This window comes from Martes martes (genome assembly GCF_963455335.1).
Source record: "Martes martes genome assembly, chromosome: 4".
Taxonomy (NCBI): domain Eukaryota; kingdom Metazoa; phylum Chordata; class Mammalia; order Carnivora; family Mustelidae; genus Martes; species Martes martes.
Window position 1 is genome coordinate 115,299,607 of NC_137891.1, and position 20,742 is coordinate 115,320,348.

Sequence of the window (20,742 nt, forward strand, 5' to 3'; positions counted from 1 at the left end):
GGAAGCTTGCTCAGGGGGATTACAGAATAATTATGTTAATATGCAATTATCACCTCATTTCTTCTATAGTAACCTCAAGATGTAGTGTAGTGAGGGTGTTATAGCAAGTGCTGATAGTTTGCAAAAATACTGATGTTTGAAATTTCTAAGACAATAAGTCTAGCTTGAGGCATAAAAGTGATGATCTGTCATCTTGAAGACAGATCTGACCTTTGTACTGTTTTTTTTTTTTTTTAATGCTCATAGTATATAACTACAGGCAGTTATAGCTGTAGAACTCATTATGATTTTCAAGAAACTGAAATATGTTTTATGTAGATTTAAAGTTCCATTTACAGCTTTTTATAAAGTGTGTGAATTTTTTAAGTAATATTTTAAAATTCATTTAAAAGAAAAATTCTACGGTTATATGATTACATGGAGGAGGATAAAGTAAAGTATCTAAGCATTTTATTAAAATATCCTAATTGATATAGCAGAGTCACTGAAATTTAAGGAGTCCAAGCAATATAACATTGGTTTGATTATTTTAATTTATTAGTTTCCCTTTTTTGAACTTAGTGAATAATGTCTACCCTCACATATGTCCCCCACAGTTTACGTTCTGTTAACAGTTTACGTTCTGTTAACGTAAACTGGTGTTGATGGCTCTGTTACATATATTTAACTACATAAAGATAGTTGGAAAAAGTATTTGTTAAGTGTGAAATTAACTTGTAGGTTAAATGCTTTCTTGCCTATATGCTACATAACCGTCCATGAATGTATGGAAATAATTTTTGATGTCAAAGTTCTAGATCCATTATTCACTGCAAAGTAGTTTGATGGTTCAGTGTTCTGCATTATATCTCAATGCAACAGCTGTAAGTTTCGAATACTCTTAAGAAAAAATGTATTTTTAACATTTTTTAGTTAAGATATACTCTGAAAATTAAACTAGGAAAAAATTTTTATTGTTGCTAAGATACTAGCTAGGAGCCATTTCTTATAGCATACCTTTTTAACTGATGGGGTACATTTTTAATATTAATGTGCTAATAAATAGTCTGAAAAAGAATAACGTCTATTTTTGAGTAGAGGTAATCATTAATTTGGGGACAGATAAGGTATATTTCTTTAGGTGTGAAGGAAAACTTTGTTAAAGACTTCATTTTATATTTTAACAATGTTTAATTTGATCTTTTGTTTTTCCTTCTGCTAGATGTATTTTATAGACAGAAGATGTCATATACATGTATTCTTCCTATGTTTCTGAGCAAAACAGTTTGGTATCTTTAGAATGTGAACTTTTGGAAGGCTCCTGTAAAGCCATTCTGGTAATGAGAATGCAGTCTCCAAGCAGACATGATATTCTCATAGTTTGTCACCCTGCTGTTCAGGGGGTACCAATGAAGTTGCTTTAAATGGGAAGCGTCTGTTCCATCTCTGAACCTCTAACACCAGAACAGATGGGTGGAACATGGAACATAGAAGGTTTTACCTCTGAGGTGGTAACAGTGAAGCCACTCATTAACACTGAATTTACCACTTCGTTAGCAGCATTGCTTCCTGTTGAGAAATACTAATATAGGCTTTCAAATTGACTGAGCATATATTTGTCTGCCTCTGTGATTATAATAAATAGGAATACAAAGTAAGTGTCTTGCAGGCTAGTTTTTTAAAAATTCTCTTGTCCACTTCGGATTTGTGAGATCGTTCCTATTTGAACGTTTTACTTTTTCTATGTAATTTCATGAGAAATGTCAGGAATGAGTAATAGTTATAGCATCAAGGTTTGCTTTTCTTTTCATTGACATTTGCACACTCTTCCCTAACACATGTTTATGTGCTGCCCATTTTTAACTTCTGTGTATGTGATGTAGAGACTCCTGCTGGGTGCTGCATTAGCACCATTTTGGGGTGATATCATTGAATATGATCTTATTGGACGTCTATTTTTATTACTGTGGAAGTTTGCCAATCTCAAAACAATTCTGAGGCCTATGGGGGCAGAAAAATTGTTGGTATAAATAATAATGCCAAAGACAGATATTTGTTGTATTTGTTTGTAATATTTGTTGTATTAAAGAACACATCCTGTGGAAAGAGTAAGCTCGTACTTAGAAGCGCTTATTCTAAATTGTGAAATAAGAAAGTAATTAGAAATAATTCTTTTATTCTTTAACTAGACTTACTGTTTTACAGAGCATGTATTTAGTACCATGAAAGATATTAGAAATAATCAACTATATTGAAAATGTTTTAATTTCTAAATATCAATTAAGTTCCTCCTGTCTTAAAATAGTATTATTTGTTATACAAATTAAAAATACTGTGGGGGGAAAAGTGGGAGACTGTTCTTTATCAGAGAGCAGGAACCTCATCTGTCTTGTTTACTGCTGGTACTCCCAGTAATAAAGCACTGCCTGGCATGTCGTAAGGGCTCAGTAAATACTTGGAGAATGAATGAACTATACTTGCTACCTGTACAAAAGGAAAAGTACAAAAAAAAAGTACAAAAGTACAGGGTTTTCCCCAGGACTTCAGATAGTTCATACCTAGGGTTGCCAAATAGCAGGTTCTTTAAAATGTACTTGAGGATTATTGGACATTTTGAAGGCCTTGCTGTCATTGTTGGGTCAAGAAGTCAGAACCATGATGGAATTTGCATTATTTGAATGGGGTGTCTACATTTCGTAGGAAGAAAACTGTTTTTCCTCTTGCATACTTTGGCTTTGATTTTGCAGTTGTGTTTTTATTCATTCAACATGGTAGTACTTTATTCACCAAATACTGCCTAAGCACCTGTGCCAAGCACCGCGCTAGATTCTAGAGATATGAGAGTGACTATGTACAGTACCTGCCCTCGAAGAGCTTACATTCTTCCAAGGAGACAGGCAATTCCAGTATAATGCGGCCAATTCTACTGTTGCTGTTTCCTAGACATTTTGTAGATATGCAATATGGGGTTGTTGTTGCTTAGCACAAGAAAAAAATTAACCTTTGAGATACTTTTAAAGTCTTTCACATTTTTTAAAGTATTTCTTCATTCTTAGAAAATTATTAGGATCTTGTTATAAACAGTGGAGTTACACTAATAAAAATGTGTGCTTTGAACTCTCCATACATTCTGATAGAATTTTTTCTTTCATGCAAATCTAAATTTTTTTTCTTCCATTTTCTAGACTAAATGTGTTAAATGGGCTTGCCAACAATATGGATGATGTGAAGATAAACACCGATATTACTGGTGCTAAAGAAGAACTCCTAGATAACAACAGTTTTATCTCAGACAAAGAGAGTGGAGTTCATAAACCAAAAGATTGTCAAACGTCATTTCAGAAAAATAATACGCTCACTCTGCCTGAAGAACTGTCAAAGGACAAATCTGAAAAAGCCTTAAGTGGAGGCCAGTCTACTCTGTTTATACATGCTGGTGCTCCTGCTGTTTCTAGTGAAAACTTTATCTTACCTAAAGGAGCTGCTGTTAATGGACCAGTTTTACACTCCTCCTTAGCTAAGACTTCCAATATGAATAAAGGCAGTGTTTCATTAACCACTGGACAACCTGTGGATCAGCCAACAACAGAATCTTGTTCAACTTTGAAGGTGGCACCTGATCTTCAACTATCTACACCACAGAAAGCAAGTCAACACCAAGTTTTATTTTTGTTATCAGATGTAGCACATGCTAAAAATCCAACCCATTCCATTAAAAAACTACCTACCTCTGCTTCCGTTGGTTGTGACATTCAGAATTCAGTAGGGAGTAGTATAAAGTCAGAGAGCACTTTAATAAGTCAAGTAGAGGTGGGTGAGGATAGTGATGATTTATTGGTAAAAGATGATTGTGTCGATACATTGACAGGAATTTCCTCAGGTACAGATGAATTTAGGTCAGAAAATGATACAAACTGGGATCCCCAAAAAGAGTTCATTCAGTTTCTTATGACTAATGAAGACACAGTGGATAAAGCTCCAGTTCACTCTAAAGTAGGTCTAGAGAAAAAGAGAAAGCGAAAAATGGATGTAAGCAAGATTACTCGTTATACTGAGGATTGCTTTAGTGATTCTAATTGTATACCCAATAAGTCAAAAATGCTAGAGGTAGACTTTCTGGAACAGAATGAAGAACTACAAGCAATAGACTCACAGAAATATGCATTATCAAAAGTGAAGCCTGAATCAACTGATGAAGACTTGGAATCTGTGGATGCTTTTCAGCATCTAATTTATAACCCAGATAAGTGTGGAGAAGACAGTTCACCTGTTCATAGTAGCACTTTTCTTTCAAATACCTTAAAAAAGAAATGTGAAGAAAGTGATTCCGAGTCACCTGCTACTTTCAGCACTGAAGAGCCATCGTTCTACCCCTGTACAAAGTGCAATGTGAATTTTAGGGAGAAAAAGCACCTCCACAGGCATATGATGTATCATTTAGATGGGAATAGCCACTTTCGCCATCTTAATGTCCCAAGGCCATATGCTTGTAGAGAATGTGGACGGACATTTCGAGATCGTAACTCACTTCTAAAGCATATGATTATTCACCAAGAAAGGAGACAGAAGTTGATGGAGGAAATTCGTGAATTGAAAGAACTACAGGATGAAGGAAGAAGTGCACGATTACAGTGCCCACAGTGTGTGTTTGGTACCAATTGCCCTAAGACATTTGTGCAGCATGCTAAAACACATGAAAAAGATAAAAGGTACTACTGTTGTGAAGAGTGTAACTTCATGGCAGTGACAGAAAATGAATTAGAATGCCATCGAGGCATTGCCCATGGAGCAGTGGTAAAATGCCCTATCGTCAGTTCTGATGTAGCCCAGAGAAAAACGCAAAAAAAGACTTTCATGAAAGATTCTATTATAGGATCATCCAAAAAATCAGCCACCTACATATGTAAGATGTGTCCTTTTACTACTTCAGCCAGAAGTATTTTAAAAAAACACGTGGAGTACTTGCATTCATCATCATGCATTGATTCATTTGGTAGTCCTCTTGGACTTGATAAAAGAAAAGGTGACATTCTCGAAGAACCTATCGATATTGATAGCACTAAACCATTAATTAAACAGCAGTCAACCACATTTCCAAAGAACTCTGCTTTAAAACAAGATGTAAAGCGAACATTTGGATCATCCTCACAATCAAGTAATTTTTCCAAATTCCATAAGAGACCACACAGAATACAAAAAGCTCGGAAAAGCATTGCCCAGTCAGGTGTAAACGTGTGCAATCAAAACAATTCTCACAAGACTGTTATGATTAAAAGCAGCACTGACCAAAAACCGAAGTATTTCCATCAAGCAGCAAAAGAAAAATCTAATGCCAAGGCAAACAGCAACTATTTATATAGACACAAATATGAAAACTACAGGATGATCAAAAAATCAGGTGAATCATATCCTCTACATTTCAAAAAAGAAGAGCCCAGTTCATTAAATTCTTTACATCTGTTCTCGTCATCAGGTAATTCTCACAACAATAGTTTCATTTCAGATCCTCAAAACTCTGACACCAAAAGGCCAGAAAGCTTCAAAGAACACAGGCGTGTAGCTGTAAAGAGAGTAGTTAAGGAGTCTAAGAAGGAAAGTTCTGTTGGAGGAGAAGACTTGGATAGCTATCCAGATTTCTTGCATAAAATGACTGTTGTTGTTCTGCAAAAACTTAATTCCGCTGAAAAGAAAGATAGCTATGAAACAGAAGATGAAAGTTCCTGGGATAATGTTGAGCTAGGTGACTACACTACACAGGCTATAGAAGATGAAACCTATAATGATATTAATCAAGAACATGTAAACTTATTCCCGCTGTTTAAAAGCAAGGTGGAAGGTCAAGAGCCCGGAGAAAATGCTACCCTTAGTTATGATCAGAATGATGGCTTTTATTTTGAATATTATGAAGATGCTGGAACTAATAACTTTTTGCATGACATACATGATCCTCAGCATTTAGAAAATGCGGAAACTTCATTGTCAAAGCATAGTTCTGTTTTTCACTGGACTGATTTGTCTCTTGAGAAGAAATCATGTCCTTACTGCCCAGCAACATTTGAAACAGGTGTTGGATTGTCAAATCATGTCCGAGGACATCTTCACAGAGCTGGACTAAGCTATGAAGCCCGACATGTTGTATCACCAGAACAAATAGCCACAAGTGACAAAATGCAGCATTTCAAAAGAACTGGCACAGGGACACCTGTTAAGCGAGTTAGAAAAGGTAAGTTTCCATGCAGATAATATGGGTTAATATATCTGTATTCAAGTTCAAAGGATTCGAGGGTTTTGCTCAAATTTGGTCTTTTTAGAATCACCTAATTTTGTATTTCAGAGTTAATTGACTTTAGGATGATCACTTAATAAAAGATTCTGATGTTACTCTTAAAAATTTTTTTTTAGCTATAGAGAAGTCTGAAACCACTTCTGAACACACTTGTCAGCTCTGTGGTGGTTGGTTTGATACTAAAATTGGATTATCGAATCATGTTAGAGGCCATCTGAAAAGACTTGGAAAGACCAAATGGGATGCTCACAAATCTCCAATCTGTGTTTTGAATGAGATGATGCAAAATGAAGAAAAATATGAAAAGATCTTGAAAGCATTGAACAGTCGTCGTATTATTCCCAGACCATTTGTAGCTCAAAAACTTGCATCAAGTGATGACTTTCTATCTCAAAATGTTATACCTCTTGAAGCATACCGTAATGGCCTAAAGACTGAAGCTTTATCAGTGTCTGCATCAGAAGAAGAAGGGCTGAGTTTCTTAAATGAATACGATGAAACAAAACCAGAACTGCCCAGTGGAAAAAAGAATCAGTCTCTTACACTGATAGAACTGCTTAAAAATAAAAGGATGGGAGAAGAAAGGAATTCTGCTATTTCTCCTCAAAAAATTCATAATCAAACTGCAAGGAAGAGATTTGTTCAGAAGTGTGTTCTTCCATTAAGTGAAGACAGTCCGTTGATGTATCAGCCACAAAGGATGGATTTGACTATGCACTCAGGTAAGAGGATGCCTATGACTGTTGTATAGAATTTAAACACAATTTATTATGCTTACTTGTATGGAATGTTTGTAGAAAATACTTTCTTAGAATCCTTTTACTTAAGCTGCTTTTTTTGCAGAGCAGAGATTGGTTATACTGTCATTTCTATATAAGTCATCAGTTGATGCTCATCAGCACTGAATTCTCTGTGCCTCAGTTCTTGGTCAGAATGTAAGGTGAGAACAAAAACAAATAAAAAGCTGATCTGTAAAAATAAAATTTGCTATGGATGGGAGGTCATATGGATGGGAGGTCGACGTTGTTCAAAAAGCGTAGCATTACTGAAATGGCATACCTGTCCTATATATGCCAGTGCTCCAAGGTGATAATGTGTTGTAAAAGCTATTGGTTTTCTTTCTGCTCAAACAAATAAACAAACAAACAAAAAATAGACTCTTTAAACTGAATGGATTGGTGTCTGTTGTGTGTTGTGATTAACCCGAAGAAACGTCTCCCTCTCCAATTCCTCATTATATTGTGGGATAGTTTGGTTTTGGAGAACTGTTGTGAGTATGAAGCATTTGTTTGGGGTTTTAGATTTTACAGTGGTGGTCTAAAGGAACAGAACAGATGGTTTAGGTTAGTGCTTGTGCACCAATAGTTTTTCCTTTTCAAAAGAGTAGTTTGTGTGTGCCAGAAAGTGATGTAGCAGGTAAAACAGAAAACTGTATGTGTTCTTGCTAAGTCTGGCTTATACTTTTAGACTAGAAAAATTTTAAGTGTCTTTATAGGTTTCTTTTGGAGGTTAAAAATGTTGAAAACGAACTTAGATGGTCTTATAACTTAGTCCTGAGTTGAATGTGTCTAAGGTAAAAGTAACTGGTCAATGGATTAATAATGAATATAATTATGGTAATGTTGATTTGCTTGCTTTGGCAGACATTGGGATAGCCCAGATATTTGTATGCAGTTTTGATTTAAGGAAAAATTACCTTGTGTTATAAGTGGTCTGCAAAACTATCTTGTATGGGTTTGTGGTTAATAGGGTTCTTTCTGTTGTATGAAGTGAGTCTTTCAAAGTCAAATCTTCAACCTTTTTGAGAAGGAGAAAATGTAAGAAAGGTGTGTTAGCTGTGTTGACTAAGGTGTGGTACACTTGAGAGATGGAAAGTGTATTTGTGGCTGATTATCATAGTTACTGTTGAAGAAACCAACTGAAAGGTGTTGGGGGAGTGAGGATTGTCTTTGAAGTTAGGAGTTTCTTATTGTTTCAACATGTTTTCTTTCCTGTGATGACTAAGATGTTAGCTTGTTGATCATTTATTTAGCACAAAGATTTTAGCAAAAAACTTCAAATCATTAACTTTCATTATTGATTGCGCATTCAGAGTAATGAACATAAAATGCCCTGAATAAAATGTTGTGTCTAACAGCTGCTCAATGGTGTGTTTTACCACCTTTTCTCCCAGCCTTCATCAGAAAGCCTAATTTAGTATTGAGCCTTTTACGGTTTTGTGGGTAAAACACTTTAATTACCACTTTGTCAACTAGACTTTTTAATTCTTTTTATTGGTAATGTTGTAAGCTTTGAAACTTCTCAACTGAACTGTGCTCTTCAAATCACAGGATTGTATTTTAGGTTTAGGAAATGATCTGCGTAACACAGAAATCTGCAAGAAAGTGATAATAGGTGTTAAATCCAGAGGAGCTCAGAGGTTCATGGCACTCCTCTTCCACATTTCCAAAGAGCATGGGTTGGCTCTAAATACTAACAACAAACTAATCATAGTTAACTTAATTCCCCCTCCTTATTTTAAGTTAAGCTAATTCAATGAACGTTTTTTAAACCATCCTTACTGTGGTACTTTTCTTCACGCTTTTAGCTAAGAAAATTTCACTTTTTGAAGTGAGAACTGGATTATAGTTTTCTTTTGAATGATAGGTATGCCTGTGAAGCTTAGAACATGTGTGCATTGCAATACGACGTTTACAAGTGCTGTTAGCCTGTCCAACCACTTACGCGCTTATGCACGAAAGAAGAGTGCTGGACTTTTGACTGGTACAGGTATGTTTGAACAGATAACACAGCAAGTCTGCTTGGTACAGTACACTTTTTTTCTCACCAGACTGGTGCTAGTTCAGATGATATTTATAGCTTTCTTTGGTAAGCACAGTTGAGACTGAATATACATTAAATTTCAGCAACTTGTAAACTGTTAGATATAATTTTAAGGAAGTTATTCTTTTTCATTTGGCTCTTATCGACTTGATTTGGGGGAAAAGAAAACCAACAGAGGTGTGGAACTTTTGAGTCTACAGAACTCCCATTGATTTTTAAATTATACAATTTTTGATTTTTAAAATTTATTTTTGTTAGTGGATTCCAGTAAGGCACCTCTCTTTGGTAAAATAGATTGTAGTTCTAGCTTGAGGAAATGCTTTATTAGGAAAGGAAATTATTGTGAAATTTCAAATATGTAGGTTGATTAGAAAACTAAGCAAAACTTAAGGAATTTTCATTAGTTTATAGATCAGGTCTTTAAAGAGACAAGCCTTAATAATGGCCCATGTTGACAACTGAATAGATTTTTCTTTTAGTGCTCCTAAACTATGTTTAGGATTAATAAATATAGCCAAGCACATAAATGTTAGCATGCACATTTCTGTGTTATTTTTGGTTGGTTAGCCCAACCTTGCAGATAACCTCTTCATATTGGTAGCCTGTGAAGAATTTTATTAACTTACTCACATGTAATACTGCTTCTTACCCTACAAAATGCCTTGCTCTTTTCATTTGTAGCCTTTCAAGCTACCCTGCTTTAGCAAATCCCATTTTGCTCACGTCTTAAAATATACCCTCTTTCCTAAATATATCCACATAAATCCTTTTAACTAAAATTATTCTCCTCCAATCTCTTTATTTCTCTTGCTCTTTGAGATCACTGCCTTCTGCTTTCTTCTAGTTGTTTTCCCAACTTTTTCGTTCTTCCTCATGTCTTCCTATGGCTTATATCCAATATGTTCTTGCTACCAAAGAAACACTTGTATTCATACTAATGTCTTTCTTTCTTCTGCTTCTTTGCTTTATCCTTTGACTTGATATACAAATGACCGGGGATGACCATTGACTGTATTAAAAAGAATAGAGTGAGTTTTACTTTACTGGATTATAACCCCTTACTGTGAAATTTTAGTTTTTGTGAGATTACTCCTACCTTCATCAGGCTTGGAAGGTGATTGCTGACACTAGAAGCAGGGAGACAGTAAAAATAAAAGACTGTGGAAACAGAAATTCATCATTGTTATCATAATCACTAACTTTTATCAAACATTTACTATGTGTCAGGCACTGTGCTGTGCAATTTTTATGCGTAATATATAGCTTCACACCCACCGTATGAGTTGTAGGTACAATAATTTTACAGGACACTGGGGCTTAGAGAACTTAAGCAAGTTACCCAAACTTAAGTAGTTATTAATAGCAAAGTTGAGAAATCAAGGCTGTCTTATCCTAGACCTCTGTTTGTAATCACTGTTGTCTGCCACATATAGAACATAAGCAACTGGAAGTCCTAAAATGAAGTTCACTTTAAGGTAGGGAGCATTCTGCTGAAGACTGAATCAATAAGAGTCTTAGAAAGAACAGGGACCCAAGAAACAGGCCTGGAGTAGATTTTAGAGGACTTTAGAGAAATGTTTCAGTCTGACTATTCAGACAGATAATTGCAAATACTCAATGAGGTACATCTCTCCAGTACAAATTTTGTAGGCCATTAAAAAAATGGCTTTACCTCCTCTGAAAATCTTTCGAAACATAGGATTAATTATTTATAAATAACTGAGCATAACCCTCCACTGACCAAGGGTGCATTCTCAAAAATACTTTATTATCTTAAAAATGTCATTATTAAAAAAAATAATATAGGATGAATGGGGATATATTTCTTTGGGCATCAAGAAAAAAGGATATTACTTTTTTTTTTTAAGATTTTATTTATTTATTTGACAGAGATCACAAGTGGGCAGAGAGGCAGTCAGAGAGAGAGGGAGAAGCAGGCTCCCTGCTGAGCAGAGAGCCCGATACAGGGCTCAACCCCAGGACCCTGAAATCATGACCTGAGCCGAAGGCAGAGGCTTTAACCCACTGAGCCACCCAGGCGCCCCGAGGATATTACTTTTTAAAAAACTTAAATACTAACCAAAATGTTAGAAGTGTTAGAAAATATAAATTGTGTGTTTGGCAGTCCTAAGGCAAAGAGAAAGGAAATGAAAACCTGAAGAAAGTCTAGGATGGTATTTTCCACAGCCCACACCTACTTTTAAGAAAAATTTTAAAATGCATGCACCCTTTTTTTTTTTTTAAAGAAATTCTGATACTTTCCCCCTGATTTTTGAAAGCTTCTTGACCAGTAGAGCTACATGGAATATGTATTTGCTACTTACTTATGCCTACTAAGAAGGTTTTTTTATCAGCTTTAGTGACATTTTTCATTTTCCAAATGGGAACATTGTATTTTATATTTATAAACTCCACATGCCTATTTTCTTTCCCGATATCAGTTTCATGGTGTAAGACAGTGGTCCCAACCTTTAGTTTCTGGGGGGGGGGGGGGTTCCACTGGATTGTTATAAGGGATTCAGGGATTCATCAATTCATATGAATAGCAATCATTATTTTTCAAGAATATGTAGATGTGGTTTTGATGAAAGAAATACAAAATTGTGTTTAAAAAACCTTACCTTAATCCAAGTAGATTATAAAGCTGAAACAATGTAAGAAAATTTGTAGGACTAAAGCCTCCATAAGAATGTCTGGTACTTAATTCAAGTAGTCTTCATTCATGTGGATGTGGCCTCCTCTTGAAGAAAAAGCTTAGGTTAGGTATCCCTAGAATAAATGCTAACAGTCTGCAGTCTGCGGTCTTTGGTCTTCAGTCTGGTCCGAGTGGTTACCTAGGATGGAACAAATCCCCAAGCCGCCTCTTCTATGGGAACTAGCAGTCTGTTGGGGGAGGTAAATATTCTAGCTAGCCTGAATAGACCAAAAAGGATGCTCCTCTGCTTCCCCAAATAGCTGTTTACTTGAGGACTCACATAATTCTGTTGTGATAGTTCTCAATCTTTTTTGGGTCATTGACCTCTTTGAGAATTTTGAAAGCTGTGGGCCCCTTCCCAGAAACATGCACTTATTCAGTCACAGATAAAAAGTTTTCTGTATACAGGTTTTGTATCTCTTGAAGGTTATCATCTATAGACCCTTCTTCCTCTGGTGGAAAGCTGAGAAAGAGGAGATGACAAAAGAAAAATGAAGTAGAATGAAGTAGAAAGGACACAGAACTAGGTATCAGGAACCCTAAGAAATATATATATATTTTTAATATGAGTTAGAAAATACTTAAAATACCGGAACTGTGTAACATCAAAACTAATTTATATGGTCACAAATATAAATTAAAATATAATATGCTTCATAATTTTAGTAAAAGGACATGATGAGTAATAAAGTAAGAAAGCTTAGAATTGAAGACATGGAAGGGTAGCCATACTTGGGACAGAGTTAAACTGTCAAAAAAGAATAGACTTCATTTTGCCCAGAACTGATCCAATTTATAATCCATAGAGCAGGTTCGAATAATTTATCTAATAATTTCCGTGCAATTGTGGATAATCATTTATGAAGCGGTTTTTTTTTTTTACTTTTTTTAAAATGGATTTTTGTCTAAAGAGAATAGTGCCAAAGGGTTTACTTTATTGTAAATTCAAGGCAAACTTCTAAATAGGAATTCATTACAGTTAAGATAGACTGCACTCTTAGTAAAATTCTTTTTCAGGTTTTGTTCTCTTTAGATTAACTGCTCATGTAAATTTTTTCTGGTTAATTCTTTCTACAATGTAATAAGAACATTACAAAATTTTCATTAATCAGAAATCTTACGTAGTTCATATTAAATACTTTTAGACTTTTAATTTTACTATTGACTTTTTTGTGTCTAATATTTAAATTAAATGATATCCTTTTTATACTGGCAGTATTAAAAACACAGCATTACTAAGTTATTAATAGAGTGACTGTACACACTGGGTTAGCTCTGTTGTCCCAACCAATAGAAAAGTACCTCTTTTCATAAGTGTCCGGGATTGGACAATAAATTATATGGTCACCTTGGTTATTAAAGTTTCCAAAATATTTAAAATTATTTAAGGCAGAATATATTCTATCAACTTGATCTGCAATGACAAACCAAAAAAGAAAAATATTTTGAGATTAAAGTAAGAGTGAATTCTAACAGGTAAAGAAAAGGAAATAATTAAAGTCTGAGTAGGTTGTTGTGAAAGGAAATGTATCAGTAAGGTAAATGCATGTTTGCACTATGCTTTCCTGTGGTACAGAGCCATGTTATCTCTTGGAAAGAAGAAAGAGTTACAGTGGTGTTCAGCACTTTTATTGGAGCTCCATTTTACATCTTGACCCTGTATACAAACCCATATTAATACACATACTCATTTGTTCACTCATTATTCACGTGAATTGAATGTGATGTACCCTGATATTTCTATTTTATTCTTTTTCATTAAAAATAATGCTAGTCATGACCTAGTAAATTGATTTACTACCTACTAAGAAAGTTACTACCCACAGGTTGAAAACACTCCTCTTAAGTAACTTTTTCTCTTAGGGACTAGTACTGACCAGAATCAACAATAGTAACATTTAAGAAATCACAGTACTACTTCTGTGGTAACAGAATTTTTAACAGTAATTTTTCTTTACTCTTTGTATTCAAATGTTTATCTGCAGATCATATTTTTAAAATAAAATGCTGGCCTCCAATATTTAAAGTAAATTGGAAATTTCTAATTACTTAAAATTAATGCAAGAAAAACTTTTTTTTTTCTTTTTAAGAAGGGGTGGGGCAGAGGGAACGGGAAAGAGAGAAGGCCAAGTAGGCTGCACATGTCCAGTGCAGAGCCCAACACAGGGATTGATCCCACAGCCCTGAGATCATGACCCGAGCCAAAACCAAGAGTTGGACACTTAACTGACTCAGCCACCCAGGTGCCCCGGAAAACATTTTTATATGCAAATATATTTGGGGGAAGGGCTTCATTTCATTACCTTCAGAATATTTCCATGACATTTTAGAAGTAATGCAGGATTATTGCTTTCTACACCAATACTCACCACCATCATAATTAATAAACAACTTCTAATGAGAAAAAGAGAACTTAAAAATTGATACTAGAAAGTCTTTCAGTCAATACCACCAGTGCAATATATCTACATTCTTTTTTTAGTAAAGTCAGTGTTTTATTTTTCATACCATCCACTTTTAAGTGGATTAGTAGATTGTGTGTTACTTAATAGGGTCTTTTGACTGTTTTCAGCTTTAATGATATAATTGGCCATAGAGGCCTACAACAAGTGCTAATGAATGTGTAACACAGTGCCAGGTGCTGAGCGCATGGATAAGCCACCAGAAAGTAATTCTTCTATTGTGGAAAGTGCTATAGGAACACTTTTCTCCTGTGGTGGAAAGAAAAAAATAGTATTGTGAAAGCTCAAGATGGCATTAAAGTATTTGTCTTTTTGTGAGTGTCTCTGCAGTGTCTTTTTTAAAATTATTATATTGCATCTTGAGGAAATTGCATGTTTTTGTAGTGATTCATTCTGCCTGAAAGAGTAGTAGAAACAGAACATTTTTTATCTTATGATGATTAAAGTTTAAAGGAGCAAACTAGCTTTTAGCTAAAGCAGATACCTATATGGAGGATACAGGAGAAGTATGAAAACATGTCCCTGTTATCAGAGAACTTAGGAGAGCATTATTGGCAATACATATAAAACTATCAAAATTAGAGCTATGCAAGATAATATACAAGTGAATGGAAGTAAAGTATATGTGCTGTAGGAGATAAAGGTGTTTATTTTACTTTAGGCTTTTTGAGGGGAGCTGGGAATTAAGTTGGGTTCTTTTTTCCTGCTGCTCTCACAATTTGTCTCATTTTTAATTACAGCCTCAAAAAGAAGGAAAAAAGAAAAGTAAGAGTAGTTCATGTTGCTATGTTTCTTGTCATTATGTTTAAAGTGAGAGATTAAAACTGGTAGTCAGAAAATTCTCATTCTTTAAACAAAATTTTTAGTTACTATATCGTATACCAGGACAGTGCTAGCTCTGAGGCTGTAAAGACCCTGTACTTGAGCTGCATAAACATACTCATGACCCTGGGGGTAAGTACAACTGCACTAACATGGAAAAGTTGATAAGGTTTCAACTAGACCCTAGACTTGATGGATGAGTAGTTTTAGGAGGAAGAGATGAAATAGAACATTTTAGGTAGAGCGAAGGACATAGTTTAGGCACAAAGGGATGAAATTTTGAGTTCAGGAGGTACTGGAAGATTGAATTACAGGTATTTGGGAACATAGTAATGAAAGAAAGGTGGGGTTGATGCTTTGAATCCTTGCTAAACATTTTAGGAAATCATGGAAGGATTTTTTTAAAATAGGGGAATAATGTGGTCAAACTTGTATTTTAAAGTTATCCCTGATAAAGTGGAAGATAGGTTTCTGTATTTTCTTGGCTCTAACTTATCTCTGTAGTACTGTTCCTCATTAAAAGTGCATGTCTCTATATATTTGCACAATAACGTACCATCATTCAACATTAGCACATTAAATTGTTCAAGTAGAATAAATTTTCCAGGTATTCAAAGACTAGTGTCACACTTAATTGTATCCTAACCATTTTGATGATGTTTCTAAAATGTTATTATTTCTGCCTTGTGAAACTGTAGACTGACTATAATTTAATCATTTGATAAGTAAGAGTCACCCTTATGTTTTATAATGCCAGCAAGAAATGGGCTGTTTGCCCACAATACTAAAAATTGATTGTCTGATTTATTCACTAATTCAACAAGCAATTTTTTCAGTTCCTGCTTGGTTTATGCATTGTGCTAGTAAGTACTGCAGAGATAAATTGGATCTTATAGTAAAAGCACATTATACATAACTGTAATACAGTTATGTATAAATACTGTTTATACAGTTATATATAAATACAGTTATGTATAAATACTTAAAATACAAATTTTAAGTGCCATTGGAGAGGTACATCTCTCCTCATGATATACTGTGGAAGTTCAGAGGAGGAGGGAAGGTACTTTCAGCGGGACCAGGACCCAGCAAGGCTTTTGGAAGTAACATTTGATTTGGACCCTGAGGATAGCTAATTGAAATGGAAATAGGGATCAGGGGTAGGGAAGAAGCTTACCTACTGGAGGGAGCAACTTGGGACTGTGGGAAGTTTATTGAATATGAGGAAGTAGGAGGTAGAGATGGACGGATAGAGGATATGGAATGCTAATCTCTGGTGATGGAATTAAATTTGTAGTAAGGAAAAAGTTAAGTTTTGTGGGGGTTTGGGGGATTTTTTTGTTTGTTTTTGTTTTTAAGACTTTGAGAAAAGTTAAAGGATTTGCTGTGGAGGTGGAGAAATTGTAGGTGAGGTCATTTTAGGAATCCTGAACCAGGACAATGACTATGAATATAAAGGAAAGGTAATATTATGGAAGTAAGATAAGAATTTGGCAGATTAGTTAGAGATGGAAGAATAAGAGAACAGAGATAGAGATGACTCGGATTTTAAATCATGTTACCAGGAGGATGGTTATACCAGTCAGTATAGTTAATGAATCTGCTACCATGGTGTTTCTAAGCAAAGGGTAGACTTCATTACTTATCCAACAATATGTTATCATCTAGCTATTCACTGTAACAAAGCAAATAACCACACTTATTCAGTCAGTAAGTTTGTGTTTAGGAGAGTGGAACCCTGAAGAGTTTTGTACCATTGTAGCCCCAAATATTTACATTTTATGATACCTGCTTTTGATGTCATTAGTTATAAAATTCGGGAACTCTATTTGGGTGATAATCTTTTTTTACTAACCACTTGTTTTTCATAAAAATCTTAACTAGTCCCCTACCATTCTTGTTCATTCTGTTACAATTTCTGAGTTTTACTTTTTGTATCTTGTTTGATTTTTTTTAACAATTGTATTGACCTAGATTTTTATATATTTGGATTTTTTAACATGTCTAATACCTTTATATCCTTTGTTGTAATGTTTTGTGTTTGCTATGATTTCTATTCTAACATGAATTTTTTAATGCTGTTTATAATCTGTATTAAGATATAATTATACCTTACAAGTAACAAGGCATGTTCTAGCCATTAAATGACTTTATGGAAATAATAAAACAATACACAGACTTTCTCTTTTGGAGGTTAGGGCAAGAGGATGACTTGATGGAGACTATTGTTCCCTCATGTATCTAAGAAGTGGAAAAATGGTATTCACTCTTTCTTTGTTGTGTCTGGAATTTGAGGAATAAGTTTAATTTTTGCTGTGCAATGTTTAGAATATATATTTAATTGTGGCCTTAGCTGGAAGTTAACTCAAAGCAGAAGGTACCTTGTCAGCACCATATTTGATTATATAATGTTTGGATTTTGGCTGGAATGTGTAAACACTTCAAAATTATTTTTTAAAAAAACCCAGATCTATTGGGATTTGTGCTTTTGTGACCTTTAGATATACCGTTATAATTATTGTACACCCTATATAACTTGGACATGTTTATATTAAAGATAATTTATGGCAATATTTGAAGTAATGTGGTTTCATTACCTAATTTTATAATCAGAAACATGTATTTAATTATTCCTACTAAATATAAAATGATATTTTGAAAATATTTTGAAAATAAAATGATATTTTGAAAAAAGGCTTTTAGGGGTCAAGGGAGTGTGATTATATACAAATAATTCTAAACAAAAGTTTTATAACAGATTAGTTATATATTTTAATGTTTATTCCAATTTTAGATGTGTCTTAGTTTTGGAAGAGTGGTTGATATTGGTAAGTGCATATTTTGCTTTAGTAAAACAGCATGCAAGTCCAACTCACTTAAGGAATTTTAAATGTTTTTTTCCTAACCTGTTACCACAGAGAAATAATGAATTTGCTATCTTTATTAACTCTTGACTGACCAGTAGACAACTTGTAGCCAGGGTATTGTTAGCTTTTAGCTTTTGACAAGCTGGAAAAACTAGTCTGCTTGCAGTTTCTTTGTTTATAAAAATCTGTGTTGAAGTATACTTACCTTTAGCTTTTTCCTTCACCTAAGGGACTGTTGCTCAGAATATTCTTTTACAAATATCCCCCCTACTTTGAAATAGCGAGACTTCTACAAATTGAATGTACCTTTTTTCTCCCAGATAGACCTAAGCTTAAATAAAGGCTACCTTCATTGCTTGCTTGAACACATTCTCTGAACCAAGGATAGAAGGCTGTTCCTACCCTTAATATAATCCTTAATATGTAGGGCAAACTCAAGCTACCTGCCTCTTCTAGATTAATACTTTAAGTAATAAACCTCATACTTAAAGCAAAGGAAATCTGCTTTTCACATATTTTGCATTCCGTCCTCTTCTAGGTAGAATGTTAAATCATGCAGGATCTAATTAACTTTGCCATGATTGCTCTGTGATTCTAGGTTAGTTATACTTTTAGTTACTGAGAATGGAAACTCTAAAAATTGATGAAAGTGACATATAGGATCCTGGCAAAAATACCCAATTTTGGAGTGAAACTATCAAGAGAAAATAATGGTGGAAATATACTTCTGAGGTTGCTAATTGTATATCTATCTAAATGCTTAATTCTGATTGGAAGGGGAACATTGCTTTTCATGACAATAAACCCCTTAAACTGCTTTATATGTATCTTGGGAATAATGACTGGTTTGATTATGGCAGTATACCTAGAAACAAAAAATTGGTATTGGGAGTAGGAAAGTCCTTTCCATTTTAATGGGCTATAGAGAGTGGGATTTAATGATTTTTCTCTTAATAGCTATTTTTTTTTTATGAGCCAAGAGATTAAGAGGTGGAGCTGAGGGGCTGCCTTTCTCATTTAGAGTGGTAGGTATTCAGGAACCAGATCTGGCTACGTAATATGCAGGATCCAGTGCAAAATGAAGATGTAACGTCTCGTGTTAAAAAACTATTAAGAATTTGAAGACCGCATACGACAACAGTGTTTACCAAGTATGGGATCCTATGTGACTGCAGAAGTCATATACCCATGAAGTCTTATAGGCACTTTTTGCAAAGAGAAGAATGTACACTGAAGAAATAAGAATTTGGCTTCCTCTCTCCCCCATCCCTATTTTATACAAGGTAACATGTTTCTTCTCCCATCCCCCCAAAAGCAATGTTCCCTTTTCGGTTGGGGCTGAGGGCAAGAAAATGCTCTTTGCACAGTTATGATTGGGACTTACGAACTTTGAAGGATTAAAGATAGCAACTAGAACTGAGTTTATTTATCATCTCAAATTTGTATGCCCCTTGGGACATATGCATTCTCCTCCCAACTCTTGCATTGCTGTTACTTACCCCACTATCAGTGTGTTAATGGTGGTGGAATGATGTCTTACATGCTTCCATCTTTTTATTCCTACTGTCTTCCTGAATGAGTTCTTAGCTGTTGTTGCTGCCTACCGTCTTATACAGGCCAACTAGATGAAGAAGACCTTTTCTACCCTCTAGTAGAGCTATACCATACCTCTTATTTTGGATGTATATAACCTGGCCATTGTATTAATTTTCACTTTACTCCAGAGATGCCAAAAACCAGTTAGGAACAAAACAAATGAGATGGGACTTTCAATTGTAGGGGAGGATGACTGCAAATAAAAATATTTTGGAGGTAAATGTCAACTTAGTTATGATGTGCTTCTTTACCACACTGAAGCTTCAGATGTTTATAAGAAATAAATTCTTATATTTGGAGGTCATTTGTGTAGTGAACTAAAAAGAAATGAAATTCAAACAGGTGTATGTAATGGAAGAAAGGTGGAAAGGTCAAAAGGACTTATTGTTGGAGCCTAAAGTAAATTCTTTTTCTTCTAGGTATAAAACTAAATAAGGCTCAGAAAACAAACTCGAATTTGTATCTCTTGTGTTACTCATTGATTTGCTTTTAACTGATTTGGTTTAGTGCTTTAGACACATTTGTTGTTGTTGTTGTTGTTATTGTTGTTGCTTTTGCTGTTGTTGTATTTTGTAGCATAGCAGTATGGTGTTCTTTTTGAGGGTTCATAAGTCTACTGTATTTCTCTTTCATTCCTATTTGATCAAACAGCTGTTTTACTGAAAGGAAAGGTATACTCTAAAACTTTGTATATAGCCTTACAGGATAATTTATTCTCCTTACAAGGAAAATACTCTCAGCAAATCAGATCCTTTATAAATCAGATAACTGCAAAGATGTTTTCAACAGTCTTCTAGTTAAAACTGATCACTTTTCTGCCCCCCACCCCCAATAGGTGCCTTAGGATGATTTGAATGATTGAGTTTGTTCCTTTCTAAAATGCAGTTAAACTCAAGGAGAAGAAAATCAAGATTCTAAAAGCAGTCTAGCATTTTGTGTAAATTTTAAGTATAGAAACATTGATAGATTTAAAATATTTTGGAAGAGATAAAGTGTGCGTGTTTTTACTTTTTGACACTAACAAAATCCTGTTACAAAGAAAGACTTTATATAAAGTTATGTATTTGACAGATTATTAATATAAACAACTTTGTTAAACCTTTGGCTATTTATCACAAATATTCATAAGCCCCATTATACTAAAACTGGATGTGTTAGTGTTCTGTTTTTAATGTTCTAGTGACTCCTGGAGTAGGCCAGAATAAAACTGCT

The 20,742-nt window shown here is 34.5% G+C and overlaps 1 protein-coding gene across 2 annotated transcripts in view; it reads left to right on the forward strand.

The window, feature by feature from the left end:
* Positions 1-20,742, forward strand: part of ZNF644 (zinc finger protein 644) — a 98,447-nt gene that overhangs the window by 72,170 nt on the left and 5,535 nt on the right. Inside the window, exons 3-5 of one of the 2 annotated variants that reach the window (XM_080800544.1) lie at positions 3,165-6,202; positions 6,382-6,987; positions 8,912-9,034. In XM_080800544.1, coding sequence (XP_080656670.1) covers positions 3,165-6,202; positions 6,382-6,987; positions 8,912-9,034 — 3,767 coding nt within the window. The remainder of the gene's footprint in view (positions 1-3,164; positions 6,203-6,381; positions 6,988-8,911; positions 9,035-20,742) is intronic. The other variant, XM_080800543.1, reaches the window with a different exon arrangement.